Consider the following 13,683-nt stretch of genomic DNA (forward strand, 5'->3'; position numbering starts at 1 on the left):
ATCACGTGAATCTAGCCCCTTACATATCCCTTTTTACACCCTAGACTAAAAGATGGATGTTCACAAACTGGATTCTTTATATTTCCAATTATATGGCAGAAGAACTTGATTTATCCCATGGTAAGTAGTGAAAGTTGGTTTGTATTTAACCTCCTAGAAAAAATACTTGCAACACTGTGCAGAGGCATGTCGACCTACCAAACACAAGCTTTGAAAAGGGTACTTCTTACTAATAATTTTTTAATATGCAAGTATTTTAGTAAGTCTGCCTTTTCATTATCAGTAGTAGACACCTAAACATCTGAAAGGAAAATATTGCTATATCTGATTCAGCAAAAGCTTGTCAAAACCTAAGTTGTTTGTTTTTAAATAAAGAGGCTACATTAAAACACTGCAGAGGATGGTGTTACCAGAACTTGCTTGATAAAGCAAAAGAAAAATTAAATTTAAAAAAATGCAAACTGTTTGTTTACTGCAGGTAAGTCCCTTGAGCAATAACATCATTACCCAGTCCTTGATCAGAGATCTGTTTGAAATTGACAGCTATCAACGTGAGTTAGAAAACTTTCTCCTTGTAACATTTCAAATAAGGGATCAGTGTTTTCTGTATCTTCTGCCAGGAAAGAGGGAATTGCAGTTTTTATACAATTTCAAGTTATGTACTCAAAGAAGAAACTAATATTTAACCACTGAATATCCTTGTGATCCAGTGTATAGTTCAGCTATATTGGCCAAGGGTCTACATAGTGACCAGTGGAGTTTGGCATTATCTAACAGTTTGCAGATAAAACTGGTCTCTAGAGATGCATTCAGTGCCAAATTATAGTAAAGGTAAAGATCATAATGTATCAAATTCAAGAGGGGACAGGCAGTTGCTACATTGGACAGGATATACCCTTCTATGAGAGCATGACACTATTCATAGGGACTGTAAGAACATGGTGGTGAGCTAAACTTTCAGCTACCATGTAATATTTTGTGACTAGAGTTTAGCAGAGAGAGGGCTGAAAATTGTGAAAGGCTTTTTTTCCCCCTTGATTGGTTCATGCAGTTTCACATCCCAAATTCTGAAACCCTTGCAAAAACATTACATTTTTTTCCAAAATTAAACAAGATCTCAGTCCCTCTTAATCAAACATTTGGAAGGCTGGGTTTGCATTGGTACCGTTCCGCTTTAGGCCTCTTGAAAAAGATAGGGCTGCAAGTCAAGAATACTATACCTGCCTCTGATCAACTTCCATAATCATTTGCACTTACATAGTACTTAAACATTTAAGTATGTCTCATAACACACCATGAGGAATCCAAAATTACTATGTCCACAATTAGACCATCAAATTCCAGTCTCACGCCCCATTCACTAGAGAATAATGCCTCCCAGATAAGTACCTGGATCTTAGTTTCCACATCTATAATACAGTGGCAATTACATTTACCATAGGTAAGATGCACAGGATTTAAGAGGTCTACAGCTATACATAGGTAGGTAAAACAGGAAAATGTATGAACTGCATCCAGATAAAGGAAACAGCAGAACAGACTTAAGAGAAGTTCTGTAATTTTTCTGCAACAGGACAGGGCATATGCTAAAAGGGGGAAAAAAAGTTATACAACTTCTAAGAAGAGCTATGTAAATATTTTGCTGAACCCTGTGTGTCTTGAGCTCTAATCTGCCTATGTTATTATAGGTTGCACTGTATTTCCCATGGAATTAGAATACCAGTCTGCTAGGATTGTATAGCAATGGAGATTTTGAAAGATTCTCGGCTATTCTTTAATTCTGCTTTATGATTTCCTTAACTTGCTACTTCATATGCAGAATGTAAGAATCATTGCAGACATATTCATCAGATGAGAAAAAAAACTTAAAGACAAGCCACCACATCTCAGTGACACAGGTAATATCTAACAGTACACTATTATTTTGAGAGCTTGACTACCCCACTGAATTGAAGATGAATGAGTAATAGAAAACTGCTTTTTTGTTTTAAACTACATTTATTACTCTATACATATACTTCATAACTGATTGCTTTGCAAACAATTGTCTGTAGACACTCTTCAAACATGAAAGAAAAATCCATACAGATCCAGAGATTTTACAGAAGTCTGCAATTTGAAATCCTGTGCAAAATGTACCTCCCTGCTTTATTTAGTAATAGGCAGTTAACACACACAAACTCAGCATTCTGTTTGTCAGTAAAAAATGCTCTATGAGCCAAAGTGGGTAAGCAGATGCAACTTGCGAGGTCAAATGAAGTTGTGTCTGCTTATAGCAAAGCTGAAAGTAGCCCTAGTCTTATACTAGTCACTTCAGTATTGTGAATGCAAGACTTAGCCGACACACCTAATTTATGGAGGGCTTTTCATAGTCATTACTAAAAGTCCATTTCAAATCACCACAATTGACAACATGGCAGTCATTTAAAAAAACCTCTGAAATCTGCTTTAATGTATTCCATTAGGCTGATGCTAGCTTGTTTGGCTGAAGAGGTACCATGCATACTCACATCGCATCCAATGAAGTGAGCTGTAGCTCACAAAAGCTTATGCTCATATAAATTGGTTAGTCTCTAAGGTGCCACAAGTACTCCTTTTCATTTTGCGAATACAGACTAACACGGCTGCTACTCTGAAAACAGTACAAGATAAGTTCCAGGAATAGTACAAATAATACTCACTTCTCCTATCCACCCAAGATATTCCTAGACTACATTGCAAATTATATTGAAAGCTGTATCGATGTATTTTTCATCCACGTTACATTCACACTAAAGACTAAAAAAAAAATTCTTCCCTTCAAGACAGGAACTGAGACACTGCACAACAGATCAAGTGCATATGTCTGTTTTTTACAAAAGACCTTGGATTTACGTGGATGTTACTTTCCTATCCACCATGAAATCATGATTGCTTTATGTCTCCCTACTGATATTAGCTGTTCCTTTATGGAAGAACAGGACAAATAGATGCTCTATATTTCCAGCCCAATCACAAGATTTATGTTACTAAAATCAATTTAAATTATTTCTGTAGTTTTTAAATAAAGTCTCATTTTAAAATCATTGCATTTCAACAATGTACTTGTTGGTTTGCATTTGTATTGCTTTATGATAAAGAAAATAAAACGTGTTAAGTGAATAACTACTATGTCCCAAACAGGGAAAAGCTTCAGAAGACTTGAAACTTAACGAGATAAATAGCCTCCAACAAACTGTTTTTTGCCATCTGCAGCAAAGTCATTAAATACCTAATTCTGATATTTTTTACTGCACTGTAACATATGATCATCAAACTGACAGTTGTATGTCTTCTTGTGAATGTTTTAAGGTGGTATTTTCTTTAAGTCAATGAGGGAGAAGTTTATTTTTGGATGACAAGCAGTGTAGTAAAAATATAGTTATTTATTTACATAAAAAGAATTAGATGCTTCATGTGCAAGCCTAAATAGTAACCAACGGAGTATTTAAATTCCTTATGAGGGAGCGCTAACACATCTGTATTCCTGTCATGCTATTTGCCAGTGTTACTTTAAAAACATGTGGAAGAGACATGGAATGTAGAAGTAGTAAGGACCAGTCATTCTAATGGTCTTAAGCACCAACTCTGGTGCCCCAGGTGCTATGCTTTTAGAAGAAAAAAAAAAAAGATTACTGCAGTACACTACTTGAGAGTACAATTAACAAAGCTCGTGATTTGTCAAGCAGATGATGGAATTAGTTTTCACTGCAGGTTAATTCCACTAGGAATACTACACTATTCGTTGTGAACAGTACAGAACTCCCTGCAGTAAAATATTTTTTTGTTTTTGTTTTAAAAAAATAATAATGAATTAACCTTGCATTTGGGCAGCCTCCAAGCTAGCAGTGGCTTCCTGCCGTGCTTCTTCCACAGCAGAGGATGCATCTGCAACTGGTGATTCTTTTTGCCCTTCAGCTTCAGTGGATACCATAGATCCTTCATTCTGTTCTGTTGATTCATCAGCAGTTAGTCCTCCAGCTTCTTCTGTAGGTACCTCTGTGGCCTGCTCGCTTGCTTCAGTGACTTCAGCCGTCTCCAGTTCATCACCTTTTAAGGATTTATTTAATACAATAAAGCAAGTGTAAAGTGTATGCATGCAACAGGAAAACAAGTTCACCAATTGCTTTCGCCATCTTATTTAAACTTAAAATGAAAAAATTTTGTTTGTTTTGTGGTTGAAATTTTCCATATAAAAGTCAAGGAACTCAAAGTTATGGTCCCCATATCAGATAATGTTTAAAATATCATTAAGCCATATTCTCAATCATTAGCTTAGCTTTACTACCATGTCACTATAATGAAAAGGAAAATATGGCTTAAAGCAAGTGGTTGACAACAAAGAAAATAATAGAATGAGCGTGCACACACAAACTGAAACCATGCCAGAGGGATGTAAGATTTATGGGTCCAAACTTGTTCTCATTGAAGGACTCAATAGGAAAATGGTTATTGACTTCTTTGGGATTAGGATCAGAGTCCACATTCCAGTTGAACCCAGTGATGAAATTATCTAAACATCGAATACAACACATTAACTTTCGTGCTTAGAAGCTCTTATGCAGTTTAGCACCATTCAGAGTTTCAGTTCAGGAGAAATGGCATTCATAAATAATTAAGGAAAGTAAAGCCCACTCTATGGGACAAACAAAAACAACAAAAGACACTTATTAAAAAACTAGGTGTGTAAAATGGAGAAAAGTTTGTAAACACTAAACCATAGTTGATCATCCAGAGACACTGGAGATGCATGCAGCCACTTACAACTGATCATTTTCTTGTTTGCAAACCTGAGCTCTCTCTGTTTGAGGTTTACCAGCATCTCTGCGTATAAAATTGTTCAGAAGCAGTGAAACCCCATGTTGTCTCATAGAATGAACTAGTTCAGCCTCAAATGGGATTAAAAAAATAATTCAGATGAATACAGTCCAAGGTAGGAGGGCATGCAAAGGAGAACACACACATGTACATGCACAAAAACCAAACATGCATACACATCACACAAGTTGGCAAAATGAAAAAGTATGCCATGTGTTCGTTGTTAGTTAACCCTCACACCAAATTCATCAGGTGCAGAACAGAACTTGAAAGAGTTGTATAATAGTTACAAGCAGGAAGAGAGAGAAAAAATAAAAAAGCTTAAAGAGACATTGTCTGGCTAAAAAAATAATCCTGTTTTTAAAAATGTTAGTACTTTGGATTAAAAGGGAGGACCATATGCCATTTACTTACTCTTTGCATTTCACTCAGATAGGAGAATGAGAACAGGTGCGGGGGAAGGGGTGAATGAAACTGACCAGTCAGTTTCACTCCCTGGTTCTCATGCACTTGCACAGGGAGGCATTGTTTGGGTTTAAATTCAAACAAATTTTGATTCCATTGGTTAAAAAACAAGACAAAAAAAACCCCTTCACAATAAATAGGATCAAGTTACCTGACTGTGTCCCTTTAAGTGTCCCTCAGTATCTTTCCAACAAACTAAGCTTTATCACACAAAGACCAGAGTAACAGGCAAGCTCAACACTTTATTGGACAGTCAAATAATATACAAGTGCATTCATTCAAAACAGCCAGCTCCTTAACAATCTCAAAGTTGCCTTCTACAGGATATATTCAGTAGCTCAATATGGTTGAGCCTTGCAAATGTAAAGATAGTATTTTTTAAGTCTCACAAGTGTGAAGTTTTACAGTAGAAGGCATAAAGTCATCCCAAGGTAGGCTGCGAGGTATGCAATGGTGAAGGATTATCTCTTTGTTTGTATTTTACATCCTCAGGTTTGGAAAGACAGATTTCCCTTGTATTTTATTCTGGAAAGTGTAAAAGTAGAGTAATGATTAGAAAGGCTGAATCAGCTTTTACAATTAAATGTTAAATTAAGAGAAAATTACCACTAAAAAGCAGATCAGAAACAAGTTTGAAGAGGGGGGCACATTAGAACAAGAAAGGAGGACACATAAGCAAATACATGCACTCAGAGGATAAAAAATGAAGTGTATTCTGTTGCAGCAAACATTCATTTCACAATAAGTTAATTCCCTAAGATTTTCCACCATTGTTTCTATTCATGCTCCTCCCAGAGACTTTAAAACCCACTATTACATTCTGTGTTTGTTAAAGTGTGGTTTATAGATCAATAGGAGTTTAAAAGGTTTGTTATTAGAGCTGGTTGCAATTTCTCAAGTTTTCAAATAACCAAATTAAAAATGAACTTGAAAAAAGCATTTGATATTTTTGACCATTTTGTAGGTTTTTTTGTACAAATTCTTTTTGGGAGGGCTGTGTGCCGTCTGAGAATTGAGTATTTTTGGAAAAAAACATTTAACAGGGAAAATGACATTGGTTACTTTATGGAAAAGAAAAGACAAATGCCTGGGAGAAAGTGAAGGAAATTCTCCCTCTAACCTAACCATCCATTCCCTGGTTGTAAATTCCAGTCCTTCTAGCCACACGGTTGCCCTCTCCATGTTATATTAATAATAGTAAGTAAATATAACTATTATTTGTATCATGCTAAGAGAGTGTACTGGGATGTGTTTACCTCTGTCCACTGTTTTGTACAGTTCCCCAACATCCCAAAAAAAGCAGAAATTTCTCAAATAAGTCACTACCCGTAGCATCACCTAGCTTTAAAGGGTTAGATTTTATGTTCTTCTGAGTGGCAGGTTCACCAGTTCTCTAATTAGTTATTTCCACAACAAGCACTGTGAAAAATAAGTATGACTAACTGCACTCAAAGGAGGTGAGGGTGGCGAAGTTGTGGGCGCTGATTCTGTGGAGGCAGGGAGGGGAAGCCATGTAGCACTGCTCTGTGATGAGACACATGCTAACTACAGGATTAGGACTACACGTAGAAGAAAAAAATAAGAGAGAGCAAAGACATTTGAGAAAATGAAAAATGTTAATCTAGGGGATTCTAAGATAGAAGGGAACAGAAGCCAGTTTAGGGAACATGGGAGAAGAATTTGGGGGGCATGGAGAATGGAAGGGGAGGAACAATTTTAAAAGCTATAGAAAGGGTAGAAATGCGAGAGCTGATTCAACGGTGGATTTGTGTTATAAATTGAAGTTACCGCTATTTGAATGCTGAATTAAAAGTGAAAATCCCAAGGCTGACATTCAGAGTCAGGAGTGTGATTCTGGGAAAGAGATTGGAGAGAGGTTTCAGAATGTAAGTTAATTTATTAATGGGCATGGTCATTAAAGAAGAGGACAGTTGTGAACTGACAAACAATAGAAGAGAAGTATCTGAGCATCCTCCATTGATGGTCACTTTACCGCTTCATCAGATCTTTGTGAAATACATCCAGGAGATGAAAGATATTAGGTATTATATAGTACAGATTTAAAGCTGTGGGAAAGGATCTTGAAGATAGTTACAAAATCAAGGCTTGATCCTATATGGTATAAAGTACTCTGACCCCAATCCAAATACATGCTTAACTTTAAGCATTGAAGTGGGCCCATTCACTTTAGTGGGATCACACTCAAGCTGAAAGTTAAGCACATGCATGCTCTGCTGGATTAGGACCAAAAGCCCCAGCACCTTGTAAAATCAAATCTTCAGAGAAAGAATCCAGTTAACTACCTTATGAAGTTCTACTTGCCACTGCTAGACTGTCTACCCCTCTGTAGAGATATCAGGCTTTTCAGGATAAAATTACTCTAAGACCATCCCAATATTGTCAGGAAAAGGCAACATCTTTTTTGGTCTCATCACAGAAGTATTTTAAATTCTCACACATTTATCAAATAAAGACTTACATTTTGGGAAGAGCCTGCCAATGTTTGTTTGCTTTTTGTATTTAAACTAACAAGTCCTAACACCTAGAGAGGAAATTTAAAAACTTACCATTTCCAGTTGTTTAAGAATAGGAAAGAAATATACATATTTGATCATTTATAAGAGTAGTGTTAAAATCCTTTACTCTTAAACTTTAGAACTAGTGAAGGAAGTAGGATATAACTTTCCCTCGCAAAGTAATAGCAATCCAGTACAATTCAAGAGGGGAATCAACCTTTACAGAAGCAATCAGTTTTAAGAATGCCTCTGTTCTGAAATGGGACTTTCAAGATGGTGCTTTCTTACTCCAGAAATCTGCTCTCTGTATGTATTCAGTTGTATTCAGCAAACTTTAGCCACAAAAATCACATATACCAGCTAAGTGCCATCTCTCTATTTGTGAACTGAGCCCATTTGGCAATTCAAGCAATATATATATATATATATATATATATATATATATATATATATATATGGATCCCTACAATACCATTTTACAGTTATTTTTCATAATGGAACTGCATTTAAAACCTCGGGTCATTTTTAGCCTAATTTCCCTCCCCACCATCTTTTTTTTTTTTAATTTTAGTAGTATTAGGTTGCAATATACATTGTGCGAACCCGGGCATGTACAAATAGGCCAATATCTGAAACAGCACATATAAATATGGGCAAAGTACACACCAGGGGAAAAACATAGTCTAATATAGATGGAAAACTAACTGATTAATGAAAAAAGACTATAAACTTCTGTACAATAATAATGTTAAAGAACAAGAAGAATGATGTCTCTGCTCAAGCTAACAGACCTCTGTAATCCTCTAGTTCACTTAAATTGGCTGTAAATTTAAATTATGTCAGTTAGTTTAATGTTAAGATTAAGCCAATGCTTGGGAGGCGAGAAGGCAGGAGGAAGAAATGGGTTTTATACACAGTATTTTGAAAACTTAAACAAATTTCCCTCCCCCCAGCCTGCTGAGATCGGACTGTACAATTGTGTTCACTAATGTATGGCCTGGAGCCAAACTGTTGACCAGGACAAGGACATAATTTTGCTTCACAAACAAACAAAAGGACAGAACTGGTTTTGACAGCATTATTCATTTAGTCGACTTTAATTAAGCTTTCAGTCATCAAGTTCTATCACCCTGTCTGCTATTACTGGTTCCTCTGTTAACCATTTCCTTTCAAATGGATTTTTTCTAATGGGGTACCTACCAGATTCACTGTCTTCTCATTAAGTTTTTTTTCTCTGCAGTTTAAACAGCAGCAGAATGATTTAAACTGATAAAGTAAGTAAAAAGCTACGGACTGTGGAGGAGACAGAGTATGGTAGAGGTCTGACTGTCTAGTCTAGAAATAAGCTCCATTTCTTGCAGAATTCTTGTGTGCTGAAAGAAACATGGTAAAAACTAAAACAAAACAAAAACACCACAACTTACACTGGGGTGGCCAGGGTTTTGGTTTCCACTCAGCTGTATTACTCTGCTGAATAGCATGGATACGTTCATTGTACCTCTTTTTGTCTGACTTGATTGTTCTGTAGGCCTGAAAATAAAATTACATACCTGCACTTATTTCCACAGCTCTACTACTAAGTTAAAAAAAAATATATCATACTTTAACCAAGTGTTCTTCCCTATATTGAAAGGCCACCTTAGATTATTTTTTTAAAAAAGTAAATCTGCTTTAAATAGTTAATCATACAAATTTTAGTTTTAAATTTTGCATTTCTCTCCCCTTGCAAAGTGGAAACAAACTAGTCAGTCTCACGTTCACACAATACTGCATCGCTTAGGAATTGGAGGTGACTATTTAAAAACAAGGAAATATTTCTGTTAATCTTTATGCTTTATAAAAACGCTAAATGTGGGGGTCAAAATTGACTCAGTCTTCATTTAATAAAAAATACTTGTCAATCAGCAGTAGAAATCATTACAAACCACTTGAAGTAGAAAATTAAGCCTAATGAAAATAATAAAATGAGTATATTTTTGAATACTCATTGAGTGATAGATTCCATTCACCCACCAGAAGCTGTTATATTTGGAGGCAGCAATTAATGGCTGAAGAAACTGAGAAATGAAGGATTTAGCGAGATGAAGTGGAAGAAAAAAAGCGTGAAAGACTGAGGGGGCGGGAGGAGACTGACTTCGCAAAAGGGGGAATAAAAAAAATGCATCACTCCATCATGAAAATACTACACATTCACAGAACTGAAGTATTTAGAAGACTGTTATAGTCTGACATCGGTGCTTCAAAAAAAATGTGTCCTCAGGGAGCAATCTATTCAAAGGAGAATGGGTCTTGAACTGGGCCCAAACATGGTTCGTTCAGACATGCCTGTAATCTTTATACCTGTTTTCTTATTAGCCAAGAACACAGAAAGAGGAAAAAGCTTGCTCTCTCTGTTTCTGTACACCTCTTTTACATTATCTCACTGCCGATGTAGAACAGCATCATTTGGTATGAAATTCCCACTTCAAGAATCTCCAAAAGAGAAATTCAGCTTTACTTTGGGACAAGAGATTTCCCTCCCTTCCCCCCGCCAACTTGAAATTTAATTATCCAGAACCCATCATCTCATTTCCCTGGTATGGAAAGAGAAGAGGTGCTTGATTCACCAAGGAGCTCTGTTTTCATATTTTAAGTCCATGTTTGATTACGTGATCATGCTACATCTCCCCGTCTTTCATATACTCTTAAAACACAAGGCACTTACATAATATCCACCAGCAGTGCACGCCACACCAGCAAACAGATAGTAAATCAGGTTCTCTCCAGAAGAGCCAGGGACGCTGCCAGATGACATCTGGCGAAGAGGTGCTGTATAAAACATTAGATATTTTCTGTTATTTTATTAGCACTTTATTTTAATCTGAGATGCAGAGTGATGAATCTGTAGAAAGTTGAAACAAAGTCAGCTGGCAAAAACAAAGAAAATTAAGCAAGTACTTTAACTAAATGTAGCTTCACACTTGCTAAGAGGAGTATCTCACTATGAGAACATTACATGTGTGGTCCATGATGTGCACTGGCTGTCTATTAATTTAAGCTATGAAGCCCTAAATGGAACACACTTATGTGTGAGAATGACTGTCCCTTTGTGACTCTGCCATAGTTGTAATCAACAGAGGCACTGGGCCCTGTCACTTTAAAGAGGAAGGATTACTGGCTGTGCATTCTCTGGGAGGAGTCCTTGGCTTTAGATTTACATATTCCTGGTCCCGATAGCTCAAACTTGGAGGTCACTCCAAGAGTCCTAGTCTGGGACATCCCGCAAGGCCTTGTCTCTCAGGCATTTGGGAAGGGTTAAGAAAGGGTGGGGTATTACACCATGTTATCAGTAGTGGTTGAAATTTATTTTGTTATAGGGAACAGTAGCGTTGTTAGCTGGGTTTGTTTTTGTCTGTTCTGGTGGTTTGATGCTCACCCAGATGTAGATCCAACAGGCACCGCCAAGGAATTCTATTGCACATCAGTTTAAATGTCAAATAGAGCTTAGAAAAAACCATACATACTACTGTGACCTAATGAAGATTTTAACTGCACTCTGTAACTGCACCCCAAATTAATAATATATATTAAGTGTTATGTTCTTTAAAGATCTTTCAATAAATATAAAGCTGTTCTGTCGTCAGAGTTGTAACTAGGGTATTTAGGGAGGCAAAATGGACTCAAGCCTCAAAATGGACTCAAGCAATATAATCATACATTCACAGGGTCTATTGCAATTCAAAATCTATGTATATTGTCCAGTCATTTCTGCAGCTGTATACACACCAGTGTCTGGAAGAAGAATCAATAGCCTCATTCTGTAATAAACTATTACCATCATGTACCAGATTATGTCTAGCAGCATTTGTCTCATCACATGCTATGCTGACTGTTCTCTTGGTGCAGGAATCTGATGCATAAATATTGATGAAGCTCTGTTGCAAGCGGTTGCTGCAGTGTTCTGTGGGTAGGGATTCTCAGCGTGGCTTGTGTGTTATTTGTATGAAAGTATACAGTTAGGATGAAAATATTCAGTATCGTTGAGAGGCATTGCTACGGGTTATACACCTCCGGAAGTGTCAAAAAGTATCACTGCTATGTACCAGACTGAATTGTATTGTCATATTCAGAGAGAAAAGCTGAAGTTTGGACACTACTCAGAGCCTCTTCTTGACTATTTTCATTCAAATTACAACAAAACAAACAAAAACCATTCTAATCTAAATATATAAATGCATTTTCTTTTGAGTGAAGAGGAGGAATACACATTTGAACCACTGACTCAGAAGATCAAGCAGCGAAGTGCACTATAGGAAAAAAGTCAAGAATAAACTGAGTTTTGTTTTGTTTTTTATGAAGACTTGGTCATCTTCAATAGACCAGTTGTTTTTAAACACAGCAGTTACTCTACACAAAATATTTGTCATTACTAGAGAAGACTAGGGGAATGTATTTTTCAAAGCAAACTTTTGCTATCACCTTTGGCTACTTGAATCTTAAATTTCTATCCTTATCACTTATTCTCCTTCCCTAAGCAAGCACCAAGGTGTCATCACTGAGTTGCTAATCATTACCTTTAAAAAATTAAAACAAGTTTTGTTCTTCCAAGATAACTTTACATGGACTTTAGAGACATATGGGGGAAAGAGAAGGTTATAAGGCCAAAATATAACCTAACATAGCAAGTGCATACACTCAGATAAACACACAGCTTATTGCAATGCATCTAAATTTTCAGGAACAACAAATGAAATGGATCAACGCTGGCTGGAGGCAGCAGGTTTTGATGCTGAACCACATGAAAATTCTGTTCTTGCTCGTTATTCCAACCCAGCCACATTCAGAGTTCCAAATTATTCACAAAATCGTTGGACCTTGTTTGCAATCTCCTGTATTTGTGTCAGCTGGTTACACTGAGGATCCCTGTAGGGCGCAGACTGAGGACGTCTGGCTTCAATTGCACAACACCCTCACAATGCTCAGTTGGCATATTTATAGACTCGTGTCCCCCCTTTTCTTCTTCAGCAAAAAATAGCCCAACCCACCCTACCCTCAGTGTTTAGCACGACATAGAAATTAAAATCAGCGCAGAAGGATCCGGTAGCTCAAGACTGAACGACACCTCTCGGTCAGGCAAATAGCAACGGTACAGGGAGAGGCGGGCGACACCTAGATATGTCAAAGGAGCAGCTTCCAGGCCTGGAGCCGGTTGTTTCGTTCCTACCTCTGCCTGGCATTCCTCCTCTGCAGGACCTGGCAGGAGGATGGCGGGGCTGAGCTGTAACTTACCCCCGGCTGGGCTCCATTCCCCACCTGTGACCTTCACTTCTCCTCTCCCCGGGCATTTCACCAACAGGCACGCGCGGGGCGCCCTTCACCAGCACGATTTCACCTCCTCGCCCAGCCGGGGGCTGCAGATGACCGAACGGAGCCGTGACTATGAATCGCTGTTGTCTGACCGCTACCCCAACCTGCCCCGCAGCTCAGCCCGTCCGCGCCCCGTCCCCATGCGCTCGGCTCCCCGGCGCTCTTACCATGCTTCCTGAGAAGGGTGGCCGTGGAGGACACGCTGGCCAAGCGAGCGGCTAGCGCCTGCCAGGCAGCCCTGCAGACGTACATGGTGGCTGCGCTGCGGCGGCTGCACGGAGCGACTGGGCAGAGCGAAGCTGCGGGATTGAGCCAGGGAAGGAGGCAGCGGTTCCGCATGAGTGGGAGGGAGCAGGTGGGAGGGGAGAGAGCAGACCCGGCCCACTCTCCTCCTCCCGGGGCAGGGCCTCACCTCTCCAACCAGGGCCCAGCATCCCTTCCTTCTGACCGGCACCTCGGCTCCTTTCCTCCTCTCCGCTGTCCGTGAAATGACCCCACGACGGCTGAGTCACGAGCCACG

At 38.4% G+C, this 13,683-nt stretch overlaps 1 protein-coding gene and 1 long non-coding RNA gene across 4 annotated transcripts in view; one reads left to right on the forward strand and one right to left on the reverse strand.

Annotated features, from left to right (window-relative positions):
- The window catches only part of MGARP (mitochondria localized glutamic acid rich protein), a 43,715-nt gene extending 30,072 nt beyond the window's left edge, over positions 1-13,643 (reverse strand). Inside the window, exons 1-4 of one of the 3 annotated variants that reach the window (XM_073341157.2) lie at positions 13,331-13,643; positions 10,522-10,625; positions 9,242-9,347; positions 3,838-4,068 (exon numbers count right to left, since the gene is read on the reverse strand). In XM_073341157.2, the coding sequence (XP_073197258.1) occupies positions 3,838-4,068; positions 9,242-9,347; positions 10,522-10,625; positions 13,331-13,502 (613 nt within the window). In that variant the 5' untranslated portion in view covers positions 13,503-13,643. The remainder of the gene's footprint in view (positions 1-3,837; positions 4,069-9,241; positions 9,348-10,521; positions 10,626-13,330) is intronic. The other 2 variants (XM_073341156.2, XM_073341158.2) reach the window with 2 other exon arrangements.
- The window catches only part of LOC140910397 (uncharacterized), a 59,781-nt gene that overhangs the window by 41,469 nt on the left and 4,629 nt on the right, over positions 1-13,683 (forward strand). The window contains exon 3 of the long non-coding RNA XR_012158568.2: positions 45-120. This is a non-coding gene — a long non-coding RNA (uncharacterized LOC140910397). The remainder of the gene's footprint in view (positions 1-44; positions 121-13,683) is intronic.

Source organism: Lepidochelys kempii, chromosome 4, assembly GCF_965140285.1.
Source record: "Lepidochelys kempii isolate rLepKem1 chromosome 4, rLepKem1.hap1, whole genome shotgun sequence".
Classification (NCBI taxonomy): Eukaryota; Metazoa; Chordata; order Testudines; family Cheloniidae; genus Lepidochelys; species Lepidochelys kempii.